This window comes from Temnothorax americanus, unplaced genomic scaffold, assembly GCF_048541705.1.
Source record: "Temnothorax americanus isolate GAGA-0224 unplaced genomic scaffold, ASM4854170v1 Scaffold29, whole genome shotgun sequence".
In the NCBI taxonomy this organism is placed as follows: domain Eukaryota; kingdom Metazoa; phylum Arthropoda; class Insecta; order Hymenoptera; family Formicidae; genus Temnothorax; species Temnothorax americanus.
Window position 1 is genome coordinate 2,054,237 of NW_027509432.1, and position 14,730 is coordinate 2,068,966.

The 14,730-nt window shown below is 38.1% G+C and overlaps 1 protein-coding gene across 4 annotated transcripts in view; it reads left to right on the forward strand.

The window, feature by feature from the left end:
• Positions 1-8,830, forward strand: part of Gprk2 (G protein-coupled receptor kinase 2) — a 77,863-nt gene extending 69,033 nt beyond the window's left edge. For all 4 annotated transcript variants that reach the window (XM_077410435.1, XM_077410436.1, XM_077410437.1 and 1 more), the window contains one exon: positions 245-8,830. In XM_077410435.1, coding sequence (XP_077266561.1) covers positions 245-340 — 96 coding nt within the window. In that variant the 3' untranslated portion in view covers positions 341-8,830. The remainder of the gene's footprint in view (positions 1-244) is intronic.
• Positions 8,831-14,730: the final 5,900 nt, after the last annotated feature.

Below are 14,730 nucleotides of genomic sequence, written 5' to 3' on the forward strand. Positions count from 1 at the left end.
ATATCAAGAGAGAAAACAATTTAGATACTTTAAAGTTTATCTACGTCTTAAAAGGTTTTTGAAGAACTTTAAAAACTATTTAAAGGATACTTAAAAAAGATACTTAAAAGATCAAGGTGTTTTTTTGTGTCTACAAATTACATTTGTGAAATATTCTTCGACGTATAATATTATAATATTATTAAATTTACTTTGAAATTATATTATAGAAAGATGTTGGAAATTATTATCATTGCAATTACAGAGAAAGCAGAGCGATCGCACGAGGCAGATCTCGCTGTCGGAGTGCCATTTGCTAGAGCTGTCGCAAACGCAGAGCTCGGAGATGCCAGCCAGCTGATCCACGGTGAACAAGAATAACAGTCTGAATCGATTGACGTCGTCGCCATTTCGACGTAGCCGCCATTCTGACGTTGCTGACAGCGCGCGTCCGAGTACCGCTGGTTGCGGCTGCTGCATTAAAAGCAAGCCGATCTCATTCTGTCTCTCGGTGGCATCCGAAACCACGGTAACTGTCCCCGAAAGCGGCTGTACGGTTTGTATAATAAGAAATCGCAACAACTGCGGGTCCGAGGCGTCCTCTCAGGTTTATTGGAGCGAGATCAAAGATCTGTTCCAGGATAAAACGTGCGTTCGCGCGATTCTACGCGCGCGCGTACAGCTACGCATACGCGGCAAGCAAACGCGACACGCGGAAACCAGACGCATCGTATGTTTCTGTCAAATTCGAATGACACGTTCGTTACCAAATATATTTCCCTCGAGCTCGAACGAGGGGACACTCGACGTGCACTTTTGCACGTCCATCAACGTGTATCGACGTGTTTTATCGAGCTTCGATGTGTCCCGATTCACGAGTCGCGGGCGAGAGAAAATTTAGGGCGATATGTAGATAGACGATTGTGTCACTCACAGCGCGATTATGTGGCACATGTAATATTCTGAATATGAACGGAAATTCGATTTTCAGAATGTGTGTAGCCAACATGGCATTTTATTTCTCGTTAACTATGAAATGGCGCACAAAGTCTTCAATCTTAAGTTTCGGGCTTATTTTAAGTTGAGACGTACAAATACATTTAGGTATATAAATGGATGTGCAATTATTTGCAATTACTTCGACGTACTTATAAATCTTTTTTAAATTTTGGGGGATACGTATATCGATGTCGATCATGGATGATAGTGATGGAGAGGAGTGTATGGTTGGATGTAACGATGGTATGTGGAGGATGCGTTCCCAAAAATACCAGGCGACTCTGCGAGTCGCGATGGTGCCACTCCACTGTATGCCCGCCTAACTCTTTTCGTCCGATGAGATCGTTGGCGAGAGTGTCGATCAGGGCAATGAATATTGCTGTCGAATTTGTTTATATATTTACGTCGGCGCGGTCGAGCGCTCGCGAGAAAACGTGGCTAATCTGAAGAGCTACGTCTAAGAGCGCGACGAGCGAATTAGTAGCGAGGTATATTGATCTAGCGTTGCCAAATGGAGACACTAGATAAGTCCGATGAAATGATAAATGATAAACTCACGATAAAACCACACGAATAACCGCTATCTCGCGGTTTATCCGACGAAAAGTGATCTTCTACACCGTCGCAAAACCGACCCTTTTTACATACTTTACAGCAACTGATTTCGAGCAGTTGCAGATAGAATATTTCTCACATAAATTATGTGCAAGATACGATACATGTACACACCGATGATTTGAGGCCGCATCGACGTCGAGGAAGTTTAATTACCGGTTAACTTAAATCATCAATCTACAGCCAATCATCGTTCCGTTAAACACGCATCTTCCTACTTAAACACGTCCGATATTGCAAGGATATTAAGAAATGAACGTCAAATGTCAGCCAAGTGTCAGAAATGATGTTCTGAGTTACAAGGGAAACAGATTTCAAATCTCACGTTCGCGGAAGTATCGCTTATTAAAACTTGAGTTCTCTCTATGTACAGAAACACAAATAAAATAGAATCGTCTTTCTTAATATTTTCTTAAAATGTGATGTGTTTAATATTTTTTTTACATAGATATTAAATACTTATATTTAATACATGAAAAAAATTTTAATCATATCAAAAAGAAAATATATAGAACACGTTCAGAAATAATAAATTTGCTTGACACTTATTTGAGAGACATTTGACCTACACTCTTCAACTATTTTCGATCCTCGTAAATTAAGCCTTGATTATTTCAGTAATCATTATAAAAAGTAATTACTTTTACAGAGCTGTACAGAGTTATGGGGAGAAATTTGTTCGGAGTATTGTTAACATGGCGATTGTTAGGCTTAATTTGTGCGTCTCATAAAACGTCGCGACAATAATTCTTCTTCTTCTACGGCATAACGGGCCTAAAGAGGTTCTTGACCTTATGGAGAATTCGCCTCCACAACTCGCGGTCACCCGATTTCTGTCTCCAGTTATTTACTCTCAGGACTTTTATGTCCTCCAGGACCGAGCACCACCAGCGGTTTCTTGGTCTTTTTTTAGGTCTAGCGCGGCGTTGTCAACTCGCTGCAATCGTGTACACACGCCTCCGCAATTGCAACCTCCGGATATATGTATCGGATTAACGTTTATAAATGCACGAGTGCACGCGAGTGTTTATTTACCTCGCGGTGGTGTCGGGTGGCCGTTTGCCGGTAGCTTACTATCGCGATACGCGAAAACGAGCGAGCGAGCGAGCGAGTGGGCATGCGGACGGGCGAGCGTCATGCTTTTCACGTACTCTTTTACGACCCGTCCGTTTCACGTGCGAGCTCGTTATCACTCGCTTACAAGCTCTCGCTACTCTATTTCGGCCCCCGCGAGTCCCATCTTAGAACCCTATGGCGCACGTTCATAAATCATCGAAGCGCGAACGCGGTTACGACCGAAGTTCTTGGCCATGTAGCTTACTCGCCTTCGACAGACAGATGTTACCGAACGGTACATCGGGATCATAGACGATCGAAAAGTAGCACGAGCGAACGCCGATCGTCTCGAGATTCTCGAGTTAAAAGCACTGGGAGCAATTTGGGTGTTAATGAAATTAGGTTGCAATACTCACGATTTCTCATGTCTTTTGACCAAGCGCCAATGTGATTCTCCTCGATTCTTTCAATGGGATGACGAGCTCCTCGATCATTAAGACTGAAGCGATGTGAAATAAAGATCTATCTTAAGAGAAACGCTCTTTGAAAATTAATATAAATTCAATTTTTCTATTCATTAATTTGTGGTGGCCGCGCGCGCCCCTACCAAGATGGCAACACAGGTCTAGCGCTGTGTATTTCGCCAAACAGCGCTCTCCTACATGGATTCAGCTCCTCCATTCTATTCACATGGCCTAGCCATCTCAGTCTGCTCAACCTAATGTGTGATTCAACGTCTGCATCCTTGAAGAGTTGGTATAGTTTGTTGTTAGATTTTTTCTTGTACTCGTTTTAACTTATTTTATTTGCTCCAAATATTTTTCTCAGTATTTTCCGCTCGGAAACTCCAAGGTTTGCCATATCAGTCTTTCTCAGCGTTCAACATTCCGCTCCGTATGCGTTATAATAGGCCTAATAAGAGTTTTATATATTATTATTTTGGTTGTTCGTGATAATTTTTTAGATCTGAGTAGTGGCGCGAGGCTGAAGTATGCTTTGACCATTCTTCTCTTGATTTCTGCTGCTTCACATTGTTGTCTTCTGATATAACTGAGCCTAAGTAAGTGAACTCGCTGACTACTTCGAAAGAGTATTGCCCTATAATTAATCTTTGTCCAATTTTTCTCTTCGCTACCTGAGATCTGGATACTACCATAAATTTAGTTTTGTCTGCATTAATTTGGAACTCTTCGATTGCCTCGAAAATCTCCCTGACTTCTGTTAGGTTTCTCCCTGCTATGTCGAGGTCGTCCGCATAGCCCAAGATCTGATAGCTATGGTTTAACAATGTAGCGTTTCTTCTAATGTTTGCTCTTCTCATTACTGCTTCAAGTACCAGGTTAAACAGCACCGGAGCCAGCCCATCGCCTTGCCTGACTCCCTTATCTATATTTATCGCTTCCGAAGTTCCACCGTTGATCCGGACTCTTCCTTTGGATCCTGACGTCATAGTTTTACATACCTGTACCAGCTCATCTGGTACTCCTAGTTCTTCTAGCGCTATCCACATTTCCTTTCTTTTTATGCTGTCATATGCTGTTCTGAAGTTAAGAAAGAGGTGATACGATGTTATATTATATTTTTTCCCACAGTTTCTCTAATATATACCTCATGGTGAATAATTGATCCGTGGTTGCTCTGTTCTTCCTGTTCTTCTGTTACCCCAGTTTTTGCATTATTCCGTTTATTTTCTTCTCAAAATTTTTCTTTTGCTCATTTTGTATTATCACATTTGCGTAAGACTTTTTGCCTCTGTTGACACACACTGTCGAATATTATCCATGCTTAATCCGCACTGATACTCACCCAGTAAGTTCTCGTATATATCTTTTAGTTTTTTGCGCAAGATATACGTAGTCACTTTATGTGCTGTACTCAGAAGTGTTATAGCTCTATAATTCTGAAATTTTGTTAGATCGCCCTTCTTAGGGATGGGATTAATTAGGCCTGTTGTCCACGCGACAATAATTAATATCGTAATTAATAGTATCAACTGAATTCTACAATTTACATTCAGTTTATTAGTTCGGCGTAATGGTCGTGGCAATAAATACAGAATTTTTTGTTCAATCTATAAATATTATGCCTGCAGCAACATATATGACCGCAGAATACGACACATACAAAATACAATATACAGAACACAAGAATATGTATTAATGTTAAAAAAAATATGTGCATGTTATGTTCATGTATGTAAATTATGTTATAATTCGTATAATATGTATATACACATGCATGTATATGTATTCTTTACATAATACATATTTTTGTATATTTTGTATATCAGCTAATTTTACCAAAACGGGGTCAGTCTATCAAGTCAATCTATCAACTTTCATCAGGTGAAGAATTGATGCAACTTCGTCTTTTATTTTCTCTAACATCTTCGATTTTTTTCGTCGGTATTCATCTATCACTTGGTCACGTACATCTAACAGTCGTATAAATCTTTGAATAGTGTATAACTAAATTTTGGCGAACAAAATTTGACGGCAAAGTTTATAGCGTCCACAACCTTGTCTCTCAATCGACACTTGATACATAGACGCAGCCACACAAATCTATAACACGTCACTGTGCTGAAGAATAACTCATTCTAAATTTACACAAGCGTACTTACCGTATTTCATCAATCTCGAAGAGATATGTGTCTTCCATAAGACACATTTTTCTTTTCGACAGAATTTCCGATGGTTTAATACGTAGATAATTTAAAAAATATATTTGTTGCAAATAAGAAAATTGTGCAATATCGGATCGTTTAAAAGGATTGTCGGTAGATTCGTTCCATGTAACCCATTTTCCACCAAATCAATGCATTGTCTTTCTTTCGATAGTCAATTCTGTTTCTGCGGGCATCTCCGGTGGAGCATTGTCATGGAGAGCCAATGATTCCAATTAAAATTTTTTATTATCTGGAAATAACATATAAGATGTTATAATACTTATTTTATAAGTATTATAGAGAAACTTATTTCATTCTCATAAAATATACGCCTTTATAAATGACGGAAATTCGCTATCACGTTAGGCAAAGTTTAAAGTAAAAATAAAATTTCCTTATTCATTATTTTTGTCTGACTTTTTTCGGTCGATTCTTCGATATATTATTTTAGACGGCGGGAGTCGAGTTTCGTAAGAGATTCTCGATGAGATTGAGAATTCGGGATGCATCGACGTTCGGATTTATTACGAGACGTGTCGAAGGCAGGCGACGTTTTCAACACGGTGACGAAACAGAAGCGAAGTCTTCGACGGGAATTCGAATCGTTGGCACACGACTCGCAATTGGAGAACGGCCAAATTGCTCGCGAACTGTCCGAGTGTGCCCGTTAATCCGATTCGCAAGTGCTTCTTCGCTCGCTTCGCGAACAGTGTTTTCCAAAGCGCACGTGCCGGGGGCGATTTAACGTGATACGCAATCGAGAGAATAAAATGTTGCTGTGATTCTAAATGTCTTACAACACAAGTGAAATATAAAAATTCTGATCCTTGGACTGGCAGGGTGGATCTGAAAAGTTTTAATGATAGATTCTTACCTCTTAATAAATTGTCAGACTTTTTATTTTATTATTAAAATCAAATCTTATTCTTCATTCAGTTCGAATACCGGACTAATCCGTCCGTGAGATGGATTTCTCGTATCAAGATACCGTGATAGAATCGATGCACCAAAACTGGCATTAAAACTTACAACGTTTTGAAAGACACTGTCACGAAGGATGCGGATATAACGCTCGATCGTAACGAAACTGCACTGTCATAAAGGATGCGGATGTAAAGCGTTTTCTCGAAACTGCAAACGGTCGACAGATGCAATTCTCATATATTACTCTTTATTTCTTATTTTCTGGATGTTTTTTTGCCTAGTATTAGGACGAGGTAACACCAACTCGCGTTCGCGGTTCAACTTATACAACACGTTAACGACGCCCGGGATGGAAATTTATTTTTGCTGTTAATAATACATGTTGCGATATGGTGACAGCGTCACGTAAACGTCCGTAAACGTTTTATCGTGAAATTCGAAATATAGGTTCCAATGGAAAATCCATACGAATAAACCGGGCTAACTAAGAACCAGCTCGGTAAATGATGCGCGAAAATTGTATTTATATATTTTTATTTTACATATTTTCCAACCTTTGACTGCGTGCCGACTAAATTTGTCAGACTTGAAAATATATAAAATAAAAATATATAATTAAAATGTTCGCGCATCATTTACCGCGCTGGTTCTTAGTTAGCCTGGTTTATTCGCGTGGTTTTATCGTGAGTTTATTATTTGTCATTTTATCGAACTTATCTAAGTGTCTCCATTTGGCAACGCTAGATCAATATACCTCGCTACTAATTCGCTCGTCGCGCTCTTAGACGTAGCTCTTCTCGGCGTCATCAACTCGCTGCAATCGTGTACACACGCCTCCGCACTATGTCATAAATTGCAATTCTCCCGGCGCGAATGCGAAAGTATATTATATCCGCCGAACAAAAAAAAAATTTTTAATTCTGTTTAAGAAAAATTTGTAAATCTACCTTGAAGATCAATAATTAATAATTTACTGTCTGCATAGCAAATCGTAAATTATTACTTAATTTTACGGAAAAAATGGATTTCTGCCAATTTGTTCCAATTTATTTATCCTCGTGGAGAGAACTACTCGAACGATATTAGATTGTTAATGAAATTAGCGAGAAATGTATTTACAATTTTTTTTAAATGTATTATCGATTTGATAGTTTATTTATTCTCTTTGCCGGCAACGCACGAGTTTACTCTTCCGTGTGTGGAAAATATCGTAATCTTTTAACTGTGATTTCTCGAAGTGTCCTGTTTAATCTCGTTAGTATACCGAACGTTTCAGGAATATTTTTTTAAGGCGTTACTTCCTACCGTTTTACATTATTCTCCTATCGTAAGACGTTACATACCTATCGTTTCGCATTATTTATATGATGACGCGGGCAAAGGAGATATTCCGCGCTCTAATGAGATTCGTCGCGAGATATATACTTGTAGATAACGATGTCCAACTACTATATATATATTCGCAAGAAGAATACCAAACTATTTAATAATTTTTCTAAGCACAAATAAGCGCGCAACAGTCTCTTATTCCCAATAGAAATATACATATATTTTTCTGTCTGTGTACGTAGCGTAGATAGATAGGTATATATATATATATACGATAGACTGCTGAATACACTTTTGCAAATAGTATTCGTTTTTCTTGTACAATTCGTATTTAAATTATTATGGATCTGTGTAAGAATTTTATTTACGCGATTATATATACATATATCTAATTCATACATGCGCGAGTGGGTGTGTGTGTGTACGTGCGTGTGGATGAATGAGTGGGTATAAATATGTGTGAAATATAGCTATTTGATCTGATCCAACATTAGAAATATTGTACACACAAATCATAGAGGATATTTAATATATGTGTATGCGTGCGCGCGCGCGCGCGTTTGTGTGTAAAATATTCTCTGTGATTAAAATCTCATCGAAATCGCACTTCGGATCACATTAAATAACTCTCGTTTCCTGATTATTACCTAATCATACGGACGTGAAATTCTCTCGTCGATCCCAGTTCGAGGCCAGATCTAAGCGATTGATCATCGATAATAAATTAATTAATGGCTAGTAATGAATAATGTTAAATTATCGATTAAGGTGACGGGTACGTCTCTCCCGTTAATATTCGCCGTGTCGCGCTACTGTCATCGTTCGATACTCATTCCATCCTATCCACGCCTTTAACGCGTCTTCGTTCTACCCTCACGTGACGGTAGAAGTATCCGAGAGGAATAATTAGATGATAGCTAAATATCCGAATAAGATGTTGCTTGTTCGTGTCTATCAGGCGTGTGTAGCGGGGAAGAATTTTCAAGCGAGCTAGGAACACTTGCGGGCACACGCTTCCGTCATTACTCCGGATCGGAGACAACCGACACGTGCAGGAAGCGGTTGCTGATCTCGCGGGATGCGAGCGAGCTAAATTCTGTCGTTTGACCGCGCATATGTGTTATTTCGGCGGCGTGTGACAATTCCGAGTACCGCGCGGTCTCGAAATGTGCCAGTAATTTAGGACTGATCGACATAGGTAGACAAAAAAAGAATGTACCAGTTTATTATTGTTTTATATTATATTTTATATATGTCACACTCGGGTATTTTTCTTTCCGCGCGACGTTTGTCCCCCGCAATCTTGCGTACCGTTTAGATACGACCCGTTGAGTAAAAAAGAAAATCGAGAACCGTCATTAGCGTAAAGATGATGATAAGTTCGCGAGGTTTCGAATTGATATCGCACGCGACACTCTTCCGTATGCTGATTACGTGAACGGTTACTTCGAGTACGACGATTCGTTTATCACATTGACTACCCGCTTGTGTCACTATACACTGTTAAATATTTAAGGATGAAATTTAAACCAATATACCGTGAGTTAAATTACATTTTGTTATTTTCAACTTCCATGTGTGCCGAAATTTATTATTTTTATTGGTTTAGTTAAAAACAATAAATGGGTAGGACCAATGGCCTATAGGAATGGTTAAAAATAACTCAAATTGAATATAATTTGATACTACAATTTAAACCAGTAGAACCTTGAGTGAAATAACATTTTGTTATTTTTAACTACCATGTATGTCGAAATTTATTATTTTAACACAAAACAATATTATTTTAACTTCATTGGTTTAATTAAATTAACGACTTTCTGAGTAGGAGCAGTGACGACCTAGGAATGGTTAAAAATAACTCAAATTGAATATAATTTGGCACTAGAAATTCAACAGTGTATGAGTAACATTACACGAGGAGGTTGACTGTCTTGTGTAAATACATCAGTGATAATATTAATATTGATAGAGACTAATCAAGCACGGACGTAGATGTATGTATTGTTTACTGTGAAAACACAAAATTTCAACAAGCGTAAAATTTTTACGATGGAAATACATTTCTATTACAAGGCTTTACACTTGTTGCTCGTGTTATTTTACGTATCATTTTTACGGTTGACGATGAAAGAAGAAATCGCGAAACTGAGCGCTGTCAGGACATAACATTATCGCTGTATCGTATCTATATCTCGTCTCCCCATTCATCTTTTCCTCTCTCATCTTCAACGTCCGTTTCCACCAATACTTGTAATAAACGCCTCGACGCTTCCGTTTGCGATGTCGTATTTGCCGTGCGCCAAGATAATGCATGGAAATAATTAATTGACTTATCGCGGTGGTCTTAACGCGTAATAGCAATAGCAATAGGTGTATATAAGCGGTTCAAAGACCGTTGAAATAATTGTGACACCATGATGATCTTTCAGCGACGAAGGTAATGGAGCAATTACAATCATTGAAAGACGATTTCTTTAATTGCTATAACATAATCAAGAAATGACTTTTACAAATTCATTGGAAAATATTAGATTTATCCTCATCTTTCGCACAATTTTAATTGATTTTACAGTTGTTTCCGCATCGACGTAACGTCGTGTACCCGAAGCGCCCAGGCCTTTGTCAAGCTGTCGTGTCGTCGCAACAGGAGGCTGCTGCAAATCAGCTCGCCGCAGAGTTAGTATGTAATTATCGTGACGTCGTCCTGTAGATTAGTGCGATATTTTAGGCAGGCGAGTTTCAATAAACTTCCGCGCGTAAGACGCATTTACATACGTTTAATTTACGCTGTCGACGGAAGGACAAGCCGCAGCAACCGAGAACCCAATTAAGCGCCTTAAATGATCAATTTAAAACGCTTAATTAAGTTGATTAATCAGCGGCCATGCGTGATTATTTGTACGCTTGCATTCTTCCGATTTGATCGTTCGAGGGAAGGAAAAGGGTATCGGAGAACAATCGCCGGGCGAACGATCGTCAGGCAATGATTGACTGGCAATTCGACACGTTTGTATCAATTCGTTTTTTTAATACTTATACCTGTGGAATCCTCGCGATAGATTCCGACGTTTTTTACTATGCGACTTTAGCAACTGTGCGCGCTTCTGCAAACAATTGAATGCCTTCGAAACGCTTCTTTTAAACGTCTTCAGTAAGTTTCAAGTAGGCCGACGATACCTCGATTCGTTTCGCAAGTCGACAATCCTCGGAGAAGAAGCCCCGAAACAGGAAAATGTAAAAATAGCATTCTGTTCCACGGAAAGCCAAAAATGAATAGTCTTGTCTTCTTTCCTTTTTACAATTTCGATACGTTGTGTTTCGATACGATTGCTGTGGAGAAAAAAGCTATAAATACTATACATATAAATATATATATATATATTATTGTGTGTAAGTTATAAATACGCGGATATCTACTGTATTTATAACTTATATGTTTATACACATGCAAATATAGACATGCATCTATATAATCAGACTCGACTCGTAATCTCGTCAATGTCTCACCGTTATCTACTTTCCTTTCGCAGTTGAAGGATGATTCGCAAAAAAGTCGCAGTTGAATTCCCGCGACGTCAACGAGACCGATTTTATTCACGAGTGAGGAGATTGCATAATCAATACACAGATATTTACACAATATAATATATTGTCACATTTCGCTCTTTATACATATATATATATTTTTTTCTTTCCCACTTTTTTTTACGTGCTCAGATCCTAAGCTACAGTTCTTAATTTGCATGATTGTTAATCTGTAACGCGAGAAAATAACGCTTTACATTTAATCGTCGTTAATCGATATAGGTCAATCTTCCAAAATCGACCCAAACGCACTTATTACAGGCTTCAAACACAAGAATTAATATAAAAGATGCATATTGATAATATTCTTGTCATTGTTTTCTGTGTCTTTCGCTCTCTTTCTCACTTAATTTTACTATCGACCAATTCAATGATGCCTTATTGTCACGAGTCAGAATGCCTGCTGGCACCTGTTTATTGTAAAAATATCTTCTATCAAAATCTGTATAGTCAATCTACAATGATTATTAAAATTTCATTAAAAGCGTTCTTTACTTTTACAAAATATTATTTTTATTTTGAATAATAATGATATTCGTAAAGGTTAACTTAAAGATTTATCAAATATTATAATATCGTGTGACATTTAATAACGACTAAAAATGGCACGGAGTTTTAAATATATGATATAATCAAGGATGATTATTTAAGACGCGTTTTAACAATGTAATTATAGAAACCGGTTCAGTATTTTACTTTACGTGATTCCGCGCGCCTGCAGGCATCCTGAGGAGCGTTGATGATTTATGATTCTCGAAACGTGTCCCATAAAAATATAGCTAAAATGACGAAGAGCTATGAAATTATCACTTGCGGCGAGAGAGCAGCGTCGACAATTCGCCTTTCGATTGTGAAAACACGTGGTCAAGTTTCGCGAAAGAAAGTTATTGTCTTGTCAAGTAAGATCGCGACAATGAGCTCTGTTTTACGCTACGCCACTAAAAGCTATTGTAATAAAAAATGTCACAACTCTATACTTTCTAATTTAAGTTATCTAATTTTTAGAAGTGGAACGGACGAATCGCCGAGCTGCCTCTTAAATACGATACTGCGGTAACTAAAACTATAGGAAATTAGGATGACCCTTCAATTAGGCGAGATCTCATTTTATGAATATTCGGTAAAAAACACACTGTTTTTTTGGTCCTAGAACAACTCTGCTACGGATATGTGCAACGGTGGACCGAGGACTACCTTCCGCTCTTAAAAAACGAAGTTCTAAAGATGCAAGATACAGAATAAAAATATCGCTGTTACATTCGAATAAAAAAAGACTTTTCGCCGGGATAATTAAGAGCAAAGGGAAAAGCGAGTCCTAGAGTAAAATTAAAATCGAAATTTTTCATCTATCGTTATTCGTATATACGAAAGAAATCGAGACTTAAATATATATCATATCTTGAAGAAGAACAGGCGCGCCCAAAGATCGAACACCGTTTAATCCTGCCAAGAGAAACGCATCGAGCGAAACCCCTCTTTCTTTCTTGTTTATTATAATTATACGTCTATAAGTTCATGCGATTTTCAACATCGATAAAATAAAAAAGTTTGCTAGGAGAAAGAGAAAATAGCGATATTTATATATAACTGCACTTGATATTTACCTTGTGTTTATGTATTTATGTACCCTATATATTGATAATATTTTATTATCAGTTTTTCTCGAAAGTGCGCATGAACTTACAAACTCCTCTAAAATTATCTTTTTTTTGTCAGTTGCGAAGCTTATCATGCCATCCTCTAAATTGCCTGCAAACATCACTATTTCTCTTCAGCACGCATTAAACGCAAATGAAACGATTCCTAAGAGCCGTTTTCTTCACTGCTCTCGTTTTGTCAGAATCGCACAAACATGCACACACATGCATACACGTATTTTATCACCAGTGGCAGTAAAATATAAAAGTATTATGCGACGTTGACAGTTGAGTGCCAGCGCGTAGCAAATGCACTTTTTAACCCCCCGTTTTCTCGTTTTAAACGCAACGAATTATTAACTACAATCGAGATTAGGAATTAACGGTTTAACTTAACGATAAGGATGAAAGATGGTACGTTAAAAATGCGTTGGAACGAGGGGTTAAATCTCCGCACACACGTGCGTATAGATCTCTATTAGGGATGCAAGATATATTAACGATATATCAAAATATTCTATATCTCAAGACGCGGAGATAATTTTGCAACGAATGTTGCTTGGAGAATCGCTCTCTTCCGTAAAATATAACACCTTTTCGTAAGGCTCTCAATCGGCTTTTTCATAAAATTCTCATAAAATAGCACTACAAAATCTCTACGGTCGCGTTCTGCGAGTATTCTCGTTGTAACGTTTTCGGCGAAACCATAAAAATATGCGAGAGATAAAAATATACAAGTTAGCGTCTACATTTAATCACAGTTTTTGCGTTCTTCCTTCTTCAGTAATTTTCTAAAGTCTCTTTTCTCTTAAAGCGAATTTGCGCCACGCTTTGACTTTTCAGTAATTGAAAACGTTAACGCGTTATGCTGCCTCTGCAAAAAGAAACCGTGGAAAAGTTATATTCCACGGATATTGAGGCATCATCGAACATGAATGTACAGGAATGATATCGTTTCCGGATATTTGCATCCCTAGTTTTAATCTAAAACGAAACGGTTCGCGGATGCGTGTGAAACGAAAGGAAGCGGCACCGTAAATGTATGGAATGTTCGCCAGCGTGTATACGGACGATTCTCGGCTCGAGTCAAATTACAAACGCGTCCGAGTGCCAAAACTCACAACGGCGTTGAGACAACGAAGAACAGGCAACGAGGATCACGAGAGATATACATACAGCAAACAACGCCTATCGAACGCGCTACGACTAATGGTAAGACTAATAGCTTAAACAGTGCTTAATTAACTACAGTGACACGTGGACACTTGGGATCGTTATCTCAACCTTTCTGGCACCTCGGATTTTCTAATTCAACTCCTCCGTTAGTTTCTAGCACAGATCACCGCACGGAGAAAGATATAATCGCGATGAAACCCCTCACGCGATCGTTTCTTTCTCCCGTCCCGAATACGATACGTGTATTGCTTGTAGGCTATTTAGAAGTATACACATATCTTAGACGCGATTTTGATTCATAGTATACATTAGAATCGCGTTTAATAATTTATCGAGCTCTCCTCTGCTTGCTTATGGACATAGTAATTAATCTAATTCGAGGAAGAAGGCTTGCGTCATCAAAATATAATTCGCACACGTGCGTTCCTCGTTTAAGATCAATTAAAAACTTGTTTCTCAAATTAATTAGAATTAAAACTTTTAGAATTAAAGTTTCGTATAATTTTCATAATGCGTTGCGCATATTATTATTCCCAATCTCCGTAGGAGATTAATCAAATTTAATCGTGGAAATCATGTCACGACGGCGATAAATGATATCCGAATATGCCAGATTTACAATGATGTAATTGATATTTAAAAAAAAGTTCCTTATGACACACCGCGTAATAATAGCGCTATCAGTATTCGCGGTGAATTAATCGTGTCTTCGAGATATCCAGCAAGTAATCAATTATTTTAACCCAGATAATCCAGAAA